Below are 17,391 nucleotides of genomic sequence, written 5' to 3'. Positions count from 1 at the left end.
ATCCTCAGGACATCTACCACAGCGTGAGCTAGTTTAATCTTGTTAAAAGAGATATACTGCCTCAAACACCTCAAACTGCAACAGTTACACGTTTATTGGTAAATTAAAGACTGTTACACCATATTAAGCATACTTCATTTCCTCCTCCCTTTTTTCCTTTAAAGTGTCACAGTCTTTATTTACCCTGGGCCACAGAACTGAATCAACCTAGACACGTCAGCAAATATCCTTTATGAGGAACACTCAATGCTACGACTGCTTTCAATAATTTTTTGCAACTTTCACAGCATAAAATTTTCTCGGCAGACTTAGTTGTTAAAATAAGCATACTCCTAAATACGAAGTGACTACAGAAAAAAGTTAAGATTTACACGTTATAGGTGCATAATCTGTTTATAAAAAGTATTTAGTCATCTGCAAGAAAGGCTAAGAGTTTGTTCCTTAGCATGGCTACACTAGGACCAGATGATGAGGCTTGAGAAGGGAAGATGCTGACTTCCTTGCTTGGAAAAAGCAATGATCATCTTGCATGCTCAGTTCTGTTTCCTCTCACATCTCTTCTACAATCATCCTAACTACTGACTAGTCTTAGATTAGGAGTTGCTTGCAATTTAGTGCTACTAATGGTTTTTTTTAGGCTATTTTACTGTAATGTTAGAAGTGGCTCACCTTTCAGCTATAACATCCTCTAGACATCATCTACCAGACCCTCAGGCCAACATATTACTATGAATGCATTTTATACCACCTACAGGGTGAAGTCACCCTAATAGCAGTCCTGTATCTGCAGGCGAAAATTGTCTTGCACATATTGAGTGTCATAAAGAACACACCAAGAAACACCCTGAGCTGCAGCAGGAACAAGAGAGGAAACCACTAGGGGTAGAGAGAGGCAGCCTCAACATCTGCAGAGCACAGGACTCTAAGGTGGCAGGAAGTGATCTACTGATTGCTTTACAGTATTGTTACTGCTGAACCCACTCTCTGCAGTTACTTTTCACTGAAGTACTCAAGAGATTAGCAGTCTTTGCATACTACTTCTTGCAAAAGCTCTTAAAGTTTGAATTTAAAGCTTTATTGAAAGTGAAAAGCAAATCTGAAATGAGAAAACTCCACGTAGCAAATGTACTTCCTAATATTTTCTTCAGTAGTAAAGTCTTATTTAAAAAAAAATGTAAAAATATGATCTAGCCCAAAGGAAAATGCTGCAAGTTATTGTTCATGCTGTTACTGTTCATGTATTCTATCCATTTGCAAGTTCCACTAGGGACTTGGATAACAAACTGCTTTACTTACAGATTTCAGTTGTATACCCTGTCGTATCTGGTCTAATAGTGCATCTCTTCCTGAGCAGGACACTGGTCGACTGTTATGTTCTACTTTCTTTAACTGAGCACCTTCTCTGATTTGATCTAAGAGTGCTGCTTTGTTTCCTGCAGGAACTGGAAGCTGGTTGTCAACCTCTGAGTGAAGACCTGGTGGTGGAGGAGGACCAGGAGGGGGTGGAGGTGGAGGTGGAGGCGGGGGCACTGATGACCCACTTGCTGGTGGTGGTGGTGGAGGAGGAGGACCAGATGGTGCAGATGATGAATGCACTGGTGGAGGAGGAGGATTCATCCTGTTTGGAGGAGGTGGAGGCACTGTTGCACCTGGTCTAGATGGAGGTGGGGGTGGCGGTGCTGCTGTGGGAGCTCTTGAAGGAGGAGGAGGAGGAGCCCCTCGGCCTCGAGCAGGTGGAGGAGGAGGGCCCGAGCTATGGGGAGGTGGTGGTGGAGGTGGAGGGGGTCCTCCTCTGCATGGCGGTGGTGGAGGTGGAGCTGAAACAGAACAAGACAGAGTACAGAATTACAGGCTACTCAGTATTCTGGAGATTTATAGAAAGATCCAATTTTTTTTTCCCCAAAAACAAGAACAAGGCTTTGCGTTTCCTTTTACAAGGATCTCTGTGCCTGTGCAAGTTTCATCAATCCTGGATTATGCTGAAAACAGCTGAAGATAAATAACACTTATACGGACATAAGCTAAGGCTAACACAGCCCCTGTGCCTGTCTCTATTTTGAGAGCACAGGCCATTACTGCAGGGAATGACTGCAGTATATAAAAAGAATCCTAAGTCAAAAAACAAGCTATGTCTTTGTTTATTTATCAGGAGGGGGAGTGTCCTACTGTAGTAATTTCCTTCGTAATCCAAAACATATCTGAAGATGTGTATTCTCTTAATAAAATCTGGCAGGATTTCAAAAGAAACCTTAAAAATTCTGTTGAACTGCGAAGGAAGGAAAGGAGAGAAAAAAGATATGAAAATACTCTTAAAATGAAGTATACATAATTTCCATTCTGTAGATTATCTATTAATTTATGTTGGAATTATTGAGGAAAACATTTTTGAAGCATTACCTTCTAGTAATAAGAAACTGGAAACGTGTTAATACAGGGAGAAGGCGGCATACAGTGCCAAGCACCCTGTGTTCAACCGTGTGCATTCGCATCCCTAAACAGGACCTGGCAGCAAACAGGGCAGCAGGACCCCTGCTAGAGCACCTCAAGTTACCCATGATGGGGGACATGCACAAAGACTAACTCGAATCTCCTCCAGCTCATTTTCCTTGGTGGGCAAGAGCAGGGAGCTGTCACAAAACTGCATCTCGCTCCACTGACTATGGCTTCACTGGAGCGATGCTTCCTCCCCGACACGGCACTCAAAGTTTGCTTCCCCCTGCCATGTGAAGCACCTCCTAAACAAATTTTTTTTTTTTTTTTCCCCTCAACAAACTACAGAGTTTCCTATTCTTATTGCCTAGTGGTGATACGAAAAAGCATTTCCCCCAAAAGAAATCTAACATTCACTTAGAAATTTTATCTTGTTAATAGTACGAGCATTTTTAAAATGTGTTCTTAAAAAAAAAAAAAAAAAAAACGCTTCATAAGTTGCATGATCTTTATTTTTGCCAACAGAAGCTACTCTGAGCCTCTCTCTCATATTTTATGCCTGCAAAGTCCCAGCAAAATATATGTTATCCCCCTCCCTGCAAACCTTATAAAACTAAGTCTCACTCTCTTTTGCTGAAAATAATTTCCAACAATATCGTTGTGTAAAAGAATGTAAGAAGAGAACAGCTTCAAAGATACTTCAGTGCACAGGATCATTGCTATGAGTTTGTGTTGAATTGCTGTGTACTTCCTCTGCTAATAGCATTTTAAATAGCACATTTCGATCTCCTCTTCCATTAAGCATCTAATGGCTTGTGGTTTGTGCGGTTATTTCATATAACTACTTAGTAATATGACAGTGCCTGGGTTAATATATATATATATATCTCACATATATACATGATTATCTCTCTCTCTTTCTCTCTTCTATATGTAGAGAAAAATCACATTTAATTGCATATGCTTTGATTGTAAAAAGGACTTTGTCCTCAAGAAAGATGCGTGATTTTTACCTCTTCTGTTATCCCCTTCCTGTTAACAGCTGAGAAAGCAACCTATCTGCAAGGGAACAGAGAGGAGAAATCCCTGAAAAAGCAGCCTGAAGGAGAACCACCTATGCCTCCTTCCCTGCACATCCTATAGGAAGGCATACTGCTCTTAACCGTCATTTTCCTAAGCTTCATATCATATAAATTTCTCCTCTCTATCTGCATCAGTTCCAGATAAATATGCAACATCTAAGCTGTGGAAATACAGTTCAGGAGGTTTTTTTGAGGTTTATCTGCACTTTAACTGAGAAGTGAAATGAATGAATATTCCATGTCCTGTATCAGAGCCCCCTCCCGAGCAGACTATAGGCAGCTGTAATACCTATAGCAAAGCTTTGCTCTCCTTTAAGCAAGGAGGAGAGGCCATTCCTTCCCCCTCTAACCCACACATGCCAAGTGAAAGCAGAAGAAAGTTTTAAAAATGCAAATTAATCTGAACATGGGTATTAACAACAGAGCTGTAAAGTCTATTGATAGTATCACCACCAAAAAAAAAAAATCAAAAAACAGAAGTAAGAGAGAGAGGGCAGGCAAATAAAACAAGAAATAACTTGTTTCAAAAGAACAACATATTGACTGTGATTCTCCTCAGCATCTTCACAGGGTGAACACTTAAGCACAGAAATTCTTGCAACAGAAGACAGGAAAATGTGTTTCAGTGAAAAAACAGAATATTTCAAACAGCAGTCAAAATTACACACCACAGCATATTTCTGGATAAAACCACTGAAATTATGAATTTTATACTTCTAGGAGCATTCACCTACCTCTACCACAAGGCAAAAGCCTGATCCTAATTATCATGCATGTTAAAGGTAAGGCAGCTAATCTTTCAATCGCATGCAGGCAAAGTAGCCATAGCTTGACGTTAATGCACACATTGTAGAAAAACTAACATTTTAAGTATTTTAAATTAGTCACAGGGACTTCCAGACAAATCTTGTCAAAGAAATTTTCAGTCAGTAGTGTGGTGTCATTAACTCTGTACATATTTGAACAGAGCTAAGATTATACAAAGAAACTGACAGACTTGTTACTGAGACAAAAATCAAGAATTCAAGTTTTGCTCGCAATTCAACTAAAAGTCTGACTAGTATCTAGTATCACCATCAAACAAATGTGGACTAAGATCTCCTATCCATTAGAAAAGAATCACACAGTTTAAGCACAAATAATTTGAAATATATGCTTGGATGCCAGCTCAGATACATACCACTCCAACGTGGGGGACCTAAGGAATAAATGTAATAAATTACTGTACCCCAAACCTGCATCTATTCAGGCACTAGAACAATTTATTTACTAGTTTAAGATGGCTATAATTTCAACAGTTCCAAGGGGCAATCTTTAATTGAAGTTTGATACTGGCAATGTAATTTTCAGACTGACTTGCCATGTTGCAGCAGCTGAGATTGTATTTAAAAGTCAAAATTACTTATTTTAGAGTCTTCTCTAGGCAGAAACCTAATCAGACCTCCCTGATCCGAAAGTGCTACCTTTTACTTTAAACGGTGAGGGAAGGGGGAGAAAGGGGAGGAGACACCTTTGGTTTCTTTAAACATTTACATCAGATTTCCAGGTCTCTGGCTGTTGCAAGGCAGATCACACACTGCTACTAGGGCGAGGGATGCTTGTCAGCCACGTACTACTACTACACTGATAACAGAAATATGACTTTTAAGAATTTAATTTATTTATGAGGTTGAGACTATAAATAAAATACAGAACATTTACAATCTGAAACAAATCCATACGAAATGCATTGCAGAGCTTTGCAATCAGCAAAGCATTACTGGAAGATACTCAGCTGACACAGAAAAGATCTTTAGGAGAAAGTATTCTCATGAGTGAGGCAGACCTTTTTTTTTTTTGATTTTTTTTTCCATAGTGCAGGACGTACAGAAGCATTACAAAATCCAATATATCTATAGTGATGTGAAGTCCAGAGAAGACTATGAGAAACCAAATATCATCAACAGTGATACAATCCAATTTTTAAGGCAGAATAACCCCTGAAAAATCTGATGTGAAAGTAAAGGGAAACGCACCTTGTCTACGGAGTTCATTTTTAACAGCTTCTACACCTCCTGTTTTTTCAATGAAATCATATATGGCCTTTGAAGTTTCTTTGTCTTTTAGTTGAGCCTCTGAAATTCCGCACAGATCAAAAAGATTTTTCAGTTCTGGGTCCAAGTTGTTCACCTGTAAGTTAAACAGATTAGTTCCAAGTATCTTGAAATACTTTTTTTTTTTTTTTCTTAAACTTGTATTGAAAAAAAACAACAAATGTACCTAGGAGGAACAGCAAAAACAAAATCACTTTCTCCATGCTGAATTTGCAGTCAGAACTTTAGGGCTATTTTAGGTGTGGAATGTACCTAACAAAAAACTCATGTTTTACATGCTTTTCCCTCTACCCCACCTCTGGTTCCCTTCTGCTGGGGGGATGGAGACATCATCTTTCTATGCTTAAATTACAGAAACAAAGTAATCAAAATACCATGAGTTGCAGTTAATATTTAGTTGATACCGATCTTCAACCACTTAAATTAAAAAATATTCTGTAGCTTTTAATAGCTTTTAACCATTCAGCATATTGAACAATGTATCAAAATACTTACATCGAAACCTGTGTTTGGATCCCAACCAACATGTCCAATGTGCCTTAAAAAAACACAGAAAAATCCATTTAATCCACAGAGTAAAAAGGATCTAATTAATAATTGTTTTAAAATAACAGTTTTAAAATTAAGAAAATAACCCCTAGATAACTGTATCACCACTTAGCTTCTACCTTGATCTCACTGGACACATCAGTGCCTCATTTGTGAGGGAAACAGCAATACTTCCCTTCTCACTTTGTCTTGTGAGAAAAAGAAAACAGAGAAAGCAGCAATTTTACCCTTAGGATGTAGCCTGCAGCAAGACGTTAAGGCTCCATTCCATCCTGCAGTGCTAATACTGATACTAATAGGAGGGCTGTACATCTGCCATGGTCCTTAGTGCCACACGGCAGGAATCCTCCTGCTGCCTCCCATCCTGGTTTGCTCTCACTTTCCTGACATTTCTCTCATTCCTGTTGGATCCAGGCTTGGGGCTGTTACTACCACCAGAATCCAGATTTCCTCTGTGATGATGCTGTTCTACGTCCAGTTGTTGGCTTTGGTATAACTACAAGCACTTTCTTCTTAGAAAGTCTGATTTTAAAATTGCATTATGCTACAAAAAAGGCAGAACTAAAAGCCCTTTGTTTTGCCTACAGAAAAGGCAGAATTAGAAACTCTTTGCTTTGCTTAAATATTAATATAATTTATAAGATTTATTTAAATGGAAAGCATGTTGAATTCCTTCTATTACCACCATACAGTCAGACTTACGGTATTATTCTGGATGTTAAGATACAGCTTGCTTCGTGTAAACTAGACACGTATTTCCAAATATATATAGTCTCAAACCCATTTATAATGTATTAAGCTGGCATAGGCAAGTTAACAGAAGTTTACTAGCAAATATAATCTTATACTTTCCTCCCTACATGCCTGTACATTTCATAACGTTATTTTAAAAAGCTTGTGAGCATGATACTATTAATCAGAAATTATTACTGAACTTTACAGATACTAATGTTCCTAAGAAGTAAAACGTTAACAATATTTCTCATTTATTTTTTCATACTTCAAAGAAAGGAAAATAAAAGTTACTTGTGCATAATGACCACAAACATTATGCACTGCAAGGAAAAACAAACCTCTGGAAATGTTTAAGGTAACCATAGGTCCTGTGATATTTTTTTAAAGTGCAGGAAGCTCTAAGCTAAATTAAGTACTTTTTTTTTCTTTTTTTGAGCTGCTCAGAATAGTAAACTGAAATTCACACATTTTCAAGCTCCTTTTGCAAAGGTTCACTATATACAATTTAAAATTACATTTAACCCTAGCCTGTATACAAATTCTGACACAAACTAGAACGTATCCTTTGTTTGAACTTCATTAAATATTTTATATCATCTTATTCTCAGCTTTTCTAGGACAACCTGAATATTTTATGACTGCACATAAAGAGTTCCACAACTGTCAGAGCCTGGCAGACAATATAAACAGTCTCATACTCAGTATATTATCTGTGCTACTTTACACCCCTCCAACAGCTCTGATCAGAGGCTAAATGTGATTTGCAGTTTCATCTGCCTGGGCCAAGCCAACATCAGCATGGCTAGAGGAGTGACCAACTACCAATTATTACTCAATTTCCTTACAGATTAAGTCTCACTTTGGTATTTTCTCTGTTTTTCCTGTATTGAGAGGAATGAACAGATGTAGCCCGTCAGTTCTCCGCTCAGCAAGATGTCTGAAGTGTCTGAGCGCAGCCTGGGCACGGAGGGATTTCAGCCTCTCCTTTATTCTCTGTCCTCTGCCCTATTCTACAGAATGCTCTCTCAAAACACTATAATATTACTATAATCATAATAAATTATGCTAACTAGCAGCACTAGTGCTATTTTAGGGATTTTTAGTCTAGAAAAGCATATCAGTGTAAATGATGCCAAAAAACACTTCAAAAGAAAAGGGCTCGCTAACTTGAGATGTAATCCTAATACTTACTAAGATTTATAGGGAAACGAATGTTTCCTGCAATTAACGCAAGCTTTTTATTTGTTAAAACAGCAGCATTTTATTCTAAAATGCTGAAGATCAAATAATCAAATTACCACTCAATAAACCATCAGCAATTCAGTAAATTCAAGCAGAGCTTTCCCAAACAACATTTTCCCTCTATAGCAGCAGCTATCACATAAGAAATTCTAAAAAACAAACTCAATTGATCCTTAACAGGCCTCCAGTGAATTCTGTACTTCTGTCACAAGACACAGTGCCACCAGAGTTAAGTAATGTTACAAACAGGAAGCCAAAGATGACCACAGGGCTGTACTGTCTCCATTACCTTGCAAAACCACACCAGCAGGCACACTTTGCAGGACAATTTACAGCCACAGCCTAAGACCATGATGTTAAACAGTTGATCAATGAGGCTGTTAAGCCAACCACTTAACCAAGGCATCTTTATGCAGCTAAGTGACTTCAGGATAGCAAGTTACTTGTGTTTAGAACTGAAGTGAACTTCGCCGTGCCTCAAGTAGCTTTAGACCTCACAGCGTGCCGGCTCACAGCCCCTGCAGTTGAGGTGACCCAACTCTCACACAGTTTAAACCTGGAATACTGGCATGTGGAATTGGCAAATCTCAAAAACGTCCTTACTGGAAGTTAGATGGCGTCCCAATATCTGCCTTTGTCAATCTTTTCTTTTTAGTTTTTCCTTTCTTCTTTTCTTTGGTATATGAAATATTGTTGACTTGTGGAGTGTAAAATCTGTTAGTTGTAATTTCTGGGTTTTTGATATCAACAGTTGCCATTGGAAGATTTGGACCTGTGAAGAAAAAAAAAAATAGAAGATTTTTACTACTGCTTAAACAAAATCCTACTTAACCTACTAAGCCCCCACTCCCTCTCCTTACATATACACTTCTTTTTGAATGGGAAGCTAAGTGTACCATAGCCAGTGTTCCACACACAACTGAGTTGCTGGATGTCAGAAGTATTAACCAAATTACTTGCTGAAGAAAAAAAAAAAGTTGCTACAGCAGAGCAATCACAGCACAGTTTTATAAGCTGGAATTTAATTTTTGTAATTTTGGCAAAAAAGATGATTTGAAACTAAAAATTATAATGGGTACAGAATTCTTGAATTTTTTTATTCATCAGAACAAGAAACATTAAGGTATGTCTGTACATACAATTGTAACTACAATCCTAGATTCTGTATTCTGACTTCCATAAATAAAACAGTGACACCAGCATGCCCTGACAGCACAGTAAACTGATCTTAAAGGGGATTTTTCGCTTAGCAAACATCAAACGGGAATGATTTCTGCTACAGCTCACAGAGCATCACACACACAAGAACTTCAGACTGTAGATAGGCTTCACTCTGTACATGTTATGAAGTCTCTGAAGCACTGGAGCCTTTACAGAGCTATTCAGGATTTTTCATTCTTTGGTTCACAAAATAACCTGAGACACAGACAAAAATGGAGCTTGAAGAGCACTAGCAATAAAAGCAGCATGGAACACAAATTAAACACTCGAATTATGAATTAAAATTCTCATACCTCATCCTCAAGATTAACAAATCAGAAGTGTTAAAATAACTCATGCAGTTATTTTAAATGCATCTGAATTAAACTCATGCCAATTTCAGTATTCTATTTGTTTCTGTTATTTACATAACACTAGTAAAGGATCTTTTCTAGCAGCTTTTCCACCCATTTTTTCTTCTAGTTTCCACTGAGGATAGCTCTTACATGATAGTAGTATTTAAACACTAAGAAGCAATTTAAGCTTGTTATTCGTGAATGTCTATGGTGTAGGTCCTTAAAAATCAAAACAAAAATATCTACAAGGATCAGCAATCTCATTCTTCCAAAACTGAAGCCATCTTCCATTCTCCTCCAATTTGCTATGCTACAGCCTGCAAGTCAATTTAAATAGTTTATCTTAAACTCAGGCTTCTGACCTCACACTAAAGAGGATGAGAAAAAACATGAGACTTTGGTAGAGGAAAATATTTGGACATCTATTCACGACTGTGTGTGTATGGAGTACACAGTCTCCCTACACCTCCTGACAGCAGCCTCCCGACACCTGGGCTTGCACAGTGCAGACCGATGCAGAAAGCAGCAGGCACTGCGACAGGTGAATTATCTGGCACTTGCAGATTAACACCTCCACAGCAAGTATCTAGAATTGACCAGAACAATATACAAAAAAAGAAACAAGATACTGAGTTAGACAAAGCTCGTCTGGCAGCTCCTACATCCCACTGTAACGGTGTGAGGACAAGACTTAAAACTGCATGGAAATGGCACAAGGAACAGCAAGTGTTTGCTGCTAGCAGCAACTGCAAAAATAGCAATGCTACAGTCTAGACAACTGTCTTGTGAGAGCAGTAAAACACACATTGACCACATATTGACCGCATACTGCTACGCACAGGAATTTGTAGGCAACACTTAGAATTAGCTTTAAATTCACTAATTGGTCAGTGCTATCCACAGCAAACTTAAACGTGCTGTTAAGCACTTCTTTAGGATGAATGGACAATTACAGTCCTTATTTCATAGCTTAATACAAAACATTGCAGCATTTCCCATTCTATTCCACCACTGATCAGACTCCCTTACTGTTACAGATATTTGCAGTTTCAAGCAACACAAACTTAAAACAAAAATGCTAAACTGCTAGCAAGTTCTCAGTCTACTCCCAGCTGACCAAGGCTTTCCATATACGCCTTGCTTTTTGCATGCAAGGCCTAGGTTAACCATAAAAAAATTATATTAAGAAAGAGACACTTTCAAAACGAAATATTATTTACCCAAACTCAACTTAAGATCTGATAGCCTGATTCCTCAATACTAATATTCATTCTAGATATCACAGAAAGATCTTTAAGACAAAGTTATTCTTACCGTCAGCCTTAGCTCTTAGATGTCCATGAGGGATATAAGAACCTTGAAAAGAATTATATTCTTCTAGAACTGCCATGTTTATATCCAGCAAAAATTTTCCCATCATAATACATGCACCTTCCCCATCAGGTATAGACAGCTCGATAAACGAAGATGAGAGGGGCAGGTAGAGTTCATCATTAGGAAGAACCTGACAGTAGAGTGGCTTTAAGCATCCACTGCTATCAGTATCTGTGATATCTCCAGAAAAAGTGGTAGAAAACATTTTGAAATATTTTCAACTTTAGAAAATTCTTTGTATTTTAGAACATCTCTGGTCTGTCTGTAGCCTTGAACAGATGCCTAAGAATAACTGCAAACTGTTCTAGCCAGCAGTTGAAATAAGTCTGTCGCAAGGTTTTTAGAGATTCCCTCAAAGCCTAGTTGTCTGACAAATCCTTCTTTCAGGCAGGACTTCACTAAGAGGTCAGTTCAACCACAATAATTCCTCTTTATTTGCATAAAGAGACCTCGTCATTACAAATGAGAGCAGGACGTAAATCCCAGGAAATTACAGGCTAACACCCTTTATATAACTGTTAATGCTAATTTGGTTTAATCCTGCAATTCTGTAAAAACAAAATAAAACTAAAAAATGCTTTAATCTCTACCACTGAAAAAGATCCCCTCCCAAAACAAATAATATTTTTCCCATACAACTTTACATTTGCCTTAACATATGCAGAAAATCTAAACAAGCCCCAGCTGAAAGCAAATGCCCCACAGCGTTCCACACAGGGACCACATGCACACAGAGATGGGACTGTTCCTGTTTCTCAGCTCTTGAGTAACTATGTACTGATACACAGCACGAAACGAACAAACAAAAAAGCAGGTAACCCATTTTTGAAAAATAAATTTTCACTGTATGCAGAGAGCAACACAAAACCCAGTTTACCCTACAAGAGCTGCTTCTTCAGTTAAACCCCGACAACATATGTCTGTTCTAGACTGAATTACAAGCACTGAGGAGTCTGAAGGCCATCGTCTGTGTTGTGAGCATGTCTCATCTGAGGCTGCAGAAGGCAGGAACACAGCTAACCAAACCCTACCTCCTTTATCAGTAAAGCAGACAAGCTTTATGAAATTCAAGGAAAACTTAAAAGGGACACAGGCACCCCAAGTTAGTAAAATGCAGAGGTGCTCAGAGCTTTGACTACTGATTATAAGCATAAGTAGTGGGCAAAAAACCTGGGCAAAAACCTGTATTTTTTATAGAACAGGTCAGCAAAAATGTATAGGACCAAAGTATTGCACGTTTAAGCCCATCAGCATTCTTCTTCTAAGAAGCTGCTGCTGCCTGGCTATAACAGAATGAATAACAGAGACTTCCATTTATATTTTTAACATACAAGTTTTCACAGGCTTCATTTTCTCCAATTTTCCCCCACTCAGAGATAGCGAGTCAGACAAATGATTTGTATTATTGTAGGTAAACACAGTAGAGACAAAAGCTGTTTTATTTTGTAGCACATGGTACCACGACTAATGTTTTACTTTCCCTTCTGCCCTGCAGACACTGCTATCAAAGAAGACGCTGTTCAGGTGAGCAGAGGCAAACACTGCTGAAAAGGGAGAACAATTCCAAGCTGAAGTCTAAAGAAACCCGGAAGATCAAAGTCACGGAAGGAATCCTACTGAAGAAGTGGGCATCAGAAATGACCAACTAACCTGGAGTTACCCACATTACTGCCTGTGTTTCCTCAAAACTTAAATATTCATGAGAACAGAAACATTAATTTATTTGAGCAATGTTCTACACTATGAAGGCTTTATTTGGAAGTAGGTTAGCAATCACCTACTTCTGTGACCTACCTACCAAGATGCTTAGACACCTTGGTTAGTGAAAAGTTAAGGCCACCTCCTCAACTCTGCAGGTTTACAGTTGTACCCAGGGTTGAAGGATGTCAGATAATCAGTTGATGATATCTCTGCTCAAGTAGCAAACTAACAGTCATTACAATATGACCTATGCTACAATCACCAACAGGTTAAATCACTTTTTAGGTTCAGTGTGGGTTGGTAGAAGTCTTAACTAAGCTTGATATTCTCTGATGTGCATTTTTCACTTGATCTTAGAATAAATGATAACATTTTTCAATCCGAGTTATACTTAGTTTTGATACCTTCCATCAAATTAGTGATGGGAGAACCATCTGAGGGAGTCTGCATCTTCATGCCAGCAAAATGTGTTCAAATAAGCCTTGTATGCAAAGAAAAATGTTCACCATTGAACAATATGCACTATATGTCCAAAAGACTATGCTACTGGGTTAGCTGCATATATTGAATCTCAGATTTTAGAAATGTTTTATGAACTCTGTCACGATTATCTTTAAATAAATATCATCCCTTATAATTGCCCTTCAATTTCAGCAAGGTTCTGTGTGACAACCTGATATACATGTATTCTAAAAAAACCCAGCAGCAAATTAAAATACAAAGATTTCTTCCTAGTTTAGGCAGAAGGGCTTCTGTTCTACTTGCTATAAAACAGGTTCCTCCAAAAGCCACAAATCTTCCAAGCAAGAACTAAACAAATACCAAAGAACAGAAGCAAAACAAATACACTAACCTCCAACATACAAATTTACTGCTTTCTCCACCACATAACTATCTTGACCAAGTCCAAAGCAAAGATGTACAGCAACAATAATTGACAGAATTGGGAAAAAAAATAAAATGCAGTGATTCATGCAAAAAGCTTACCATTCAGTGGGTCTCGTCTTTTTTCTGGTGGGAAAAAAAAAGAAAGAAAAAGAAAATGAGCTGTTTATTCATTGGTATCACTGGAAACTTTCATTTTAAATCTTATTTTTCTAGTGCAGTTTTGAATGACCTTGAACTCACTCTTAAGAACCTAAAAACATTTCAAAGCCTACTTGTTACTCAACTGAAACAAAATTAAGCACTATAAAACTATAAGAAAAACTTAGAAATAGGCACTAATTTTGAGTAAATTAAACAAACATAACAAAATGGCTGAGTTTCTGACGTTTAGAATACTTAACCAAATTTTGCAGTCAGCAAGCAGCTTTCAAATGACTTTGTTTTGACATAACCCATCAACACAGGATTTCTAAATAACACTTTTTCATTACTAGTGAATGAGACCAGGTCCTTCATTTTAATTTGAAACACAAACAGCACTTCTAAGCAGTGATGTTCTCTCACAGACCCCAAAGTACTTCACGATTATTTGTTTTATATGCAAAGAATAAGAGAGAGAGGCAAGTCAATTTACCTAATGTTACCAGGTAACTGAAAAACAGAACAGAACTCAATCTCCTAAGTACTAATGCTGTTATTTTACTCACTAAGCCTAACTGTTTCACTGAGCATGAAGAATTTTGTTTGAAATGTTAAAATGTAGTTGCAAACACATAACACCTCAGGACCCTTAGATATTCCTGCCAGTCTATAATGCTAAACTCTCCTTTAAAAGGTGCTTCCCTCACCTACAATTCATGGCTCTCTGCCTCACACATTTACCTACTGCAATCATCCTTCAAGACATGTAGTTCAATTACATTTACACTACTGGCATACCTATGCACACATTCTTAGAAGTGTGGGGTTTAACCGTACAGGGTGTAACAGCACAGTTTATCATCTCTTCTGCCATACAACATGGTTCCATAAAAACACTGTGTATCCTCCTTTTCAATCCAGAACAACTGCAATCTGATGGGGACTCCAAAGAGTTTTGTAGTAACAGGAATTTTTAGTAGACAGTTGACTTTTCAGTAAGCCTAAGTCATATTTTTCAAGACACACACATGGTCTTCTCCAAGACTGCAGGCATGTCCAGACTGTTTTGACCTAAGTTAAATAAAATAAAACCCACCCCACACTTAAGTGTGCTGGGCATTTTGACCTGGCATACTGATCTTCAGGTGAGAGTAAAGAACTTCTCAAGGTCACGCAACCTTCATCAGATGAACAGGAGAAAAACCTCCGAGAATCATCTTTGGCTGAGCGGGCAAGCCTATGCATGGAAACTGGAGCAGAAGGTATTGGGTTTGGCGGACAAAAAAGGGTGTTTTTTTGCCTAATACTGTGCTTTCTCTCCCTGAACGTATAAGAACTACTTGTGCTGGGTTGCCAAAAGGCTGCTCAACTTTTGGAGCACACTTACAGGCCTATCTGAGAAGCAGCAACTCAAAGAAACAGTAAAGGAGAGTGCAAGATTGAGAGCAAGTCATTTGGCAGAGGATGGGATGCTGGCAAAAGCACTCTGCATTCACAGGAAATGTTGAGTGACCTTGTGCTAAATCAAGGGAATCCATTACAACATTTATTAGGAGAAACAGAGCTCAAGAGATAAATTAACGGAAAACAAATTGAGGCACTTTAAACACTTTTCCCAGTAATTTTTGTTGGGTGTATATACAAAGGTTAATCTGTGGCCAAAAGTCACAAGTTCTTCCTAGGGATAAGAATCTAATTTTGACCTTTTTTTTTTTTTTAAAATAAGAATTTAGCTAGATAAAAAACACCCCGGTATATGCAGATTTCACATGAATCCCTTCTGTCCTTCCTTCTCTGTCATTCTACTCTCTCTCACACCCTCTCCATAAACAAACTGCTCGTGCGTGTTCAGCGTGGACTTGCACGTGCCCCTCTGTGGGGCCCCGATGCGCTGCCTCTAGCGTCACCCAACGGCGGGACACACTTCATGTACAGTCAGAGGGAGCAGAAGACTGGCCTGGTCTGCAGCTACCTGATATTCTGCATACGATATTCCCCAGCTTTCTGAGGAAGAATTTTTGTTCTTGCTACCTCCCAGCGACAAGGGCTTTCCAAAAGACTCCTGGATAAATCTTGCAGCAAGCCCTGAATGGCAAAAGATGCTACTAAGTGATCACGAGGAGCACTCATTTCAGTAGAAAATATGTCAGGTGGCACCATGATGAAGTGAAGTATATTTTGGGAAGTAGCAAAATCCCTTTAAATAGAAAGAGCATCTACCAGACTACACAAGGTCTATTTTTGAAAGGTTAATTGCATTAAAGAGTATTATGCCAATTTGCAATTCAGGTTATGACTTGGGCAAGTGTAAAGCCTGTTATTTTGGATTCACAATTAGATACAATCCCATCCATGGCATAAATACGAACTCCGTCTGGTGGCTTGTTCAAGGACCCTTCCTCCCCCCACCCGCCATGCGCCTTTTTTTTTTTAATTCTTGCTTTAAAACTGAAAAAGAAAAAAAGAAGCTCTTTTAAAAAAGTTGTCTTCAACATATAGTTAAACATATTAGTAAGCTCATGCTACAGTGTGGCTTTGAGCACAGAAACCAAGACATTTGCTCAAAGTATAAGCAGGAAAACTTTTGTTGTCCTGTGAAGAAAAACTACATGAGGAAGAACATCCTGTGAACAGGAGAAGGGTTTTTGACTAAACCACTTCGTTTTCAAATGTAGTTTACCATGGCCAATATATTTCCTCCCAAGTCATGTCTGTGTACTGTACCTTGGTTTTTAGACAGATGATAGCTAATAGAATGAAACTTTGAGAACAGGATATGCAAGCTGACGCAAAATTACTTTTACTCTACATTTCAAAAACATACATAATTAATGCCACTTCTTAGTGCCCTCATTTCTTCTCAAGTCATACCACCATATTCTAACTTTGCCTGTGGGTAAACTTAAAAAAAGCATTTAAGCTTCCAGACTGAAAGCCCTATGCTTGAGGCACTTTACCCGGTGGAAACCTAAATGACTACACAGATCAGCAGGTTACTGAGAATACCTGAAAGGATGGCATTGCAAGACCAGGGATTCCTATCTTTACATTGGACTCTACTGAACTCCTAATGCAATTCCAGTCCCGAATGGACTATAAAAATGCACCTCGCAGCTTGGACATAAGCCCATGCTACTGTCTACAGCACGTCTGAGAACACCCGTGTGTGCCCAGCCCACATCAGCTTATTCTTCACAGTCACATGCCTGCCAGGCAGGCAAGTTGTTTATGGGCTCCTCATAAAAGGACCCAGACAGGATCTGTAAGACGCCCAAGCTCCCTGCAGACCTGTGACCATGTTTCTCAGGCATCGTGCAGCTGGCAAAACGCATGTCATGCTTCACACCGTCCTGTGCTGCTAGCAACACTATAGACACACTGTGACTTCTGTTCTTGGCTTCTGACAAGATTCCTGCTTGTGAATAAGAGACGTTTCTCTGCTAAACACTGGACCAATGCCAATAATTCATTCACATGGACTCCTGAACATCCCAGATGGTAAAGCCTTCGTTACAACCCACTTGGGCTGAATTTAAGCAAATTAGTTATAAACAGCCCAGAGCTAAAAGAGTGTTTAGTCAAATGTGAAAACAGATTACA

The 17,391-nt window shown here is 38.6% G+C and overlaps 1 protein-coding gene across 4 annotated transcripts in view; it reads right to left on the bottom strand.

The window, feature by feature from the left end:
• The window catches only part of WASL (WASP like actin nucleation promoting factor), a 45,845-nt gene that overhangs the window by 4,128 nt on the left and 24,326 nt on the right, over nt 1-17,391 (bottom strand). For 2 of the 4 annotated variants that reach the window (XM_088521894.1, XM_088521895.1), the window contains exons 5-10: nt 13,750-13,773; nt 11,002-11,043; nt 8,735-8,903; nt 6,101-6,143; nt 5,528-5,681; nt 1,297-1,817 (exon numbers count right to left, since the gene is read on the bottom strand). In XM_088521894.1, the coding sequence (XP_088378020.1) occupies nt 1,297-1,817; nt 5,528-5,681; nt 6,101-6,143; nt 8,735-8,903; nt 11,002-11,043; nt 13,750-13,773 (953 nt within the window). The remainder of the gene's footprint in view (nt 1-1,296; nt 1,818-5,527; nt 5,682-6,100; nt 6,144-8,734; nt 8,904-11,001; nt 11,044-13,749; nt 13,774-17,391) is intronic. The other 2 variants (XM_088521896.1, XM_088521898.1) reach the window with 2 other exon arrangements.

Source organism: Tinamus guttatus, unplaced genomic scaffold (assembly GCF_059628265.1).
Source record: "Tinamus guttatus ecotype Peru unplaced genomic scaffold, ASM5962826v1 Tinamus_guttatus_pri_ptg000138l, whole genome shotgun sequence".
Lineage (NCBI taxonomy): Eukaryota > Metazoa > Chordata > Aves > Tinamiformes > Tinamidae > Tinamus > Tinamus guttatus.
The sequence above is the reverse complement of the archived record's forward strand: the minus strand, read 5'-3'. Positions and strand labels throughout refer to the sequence as shown.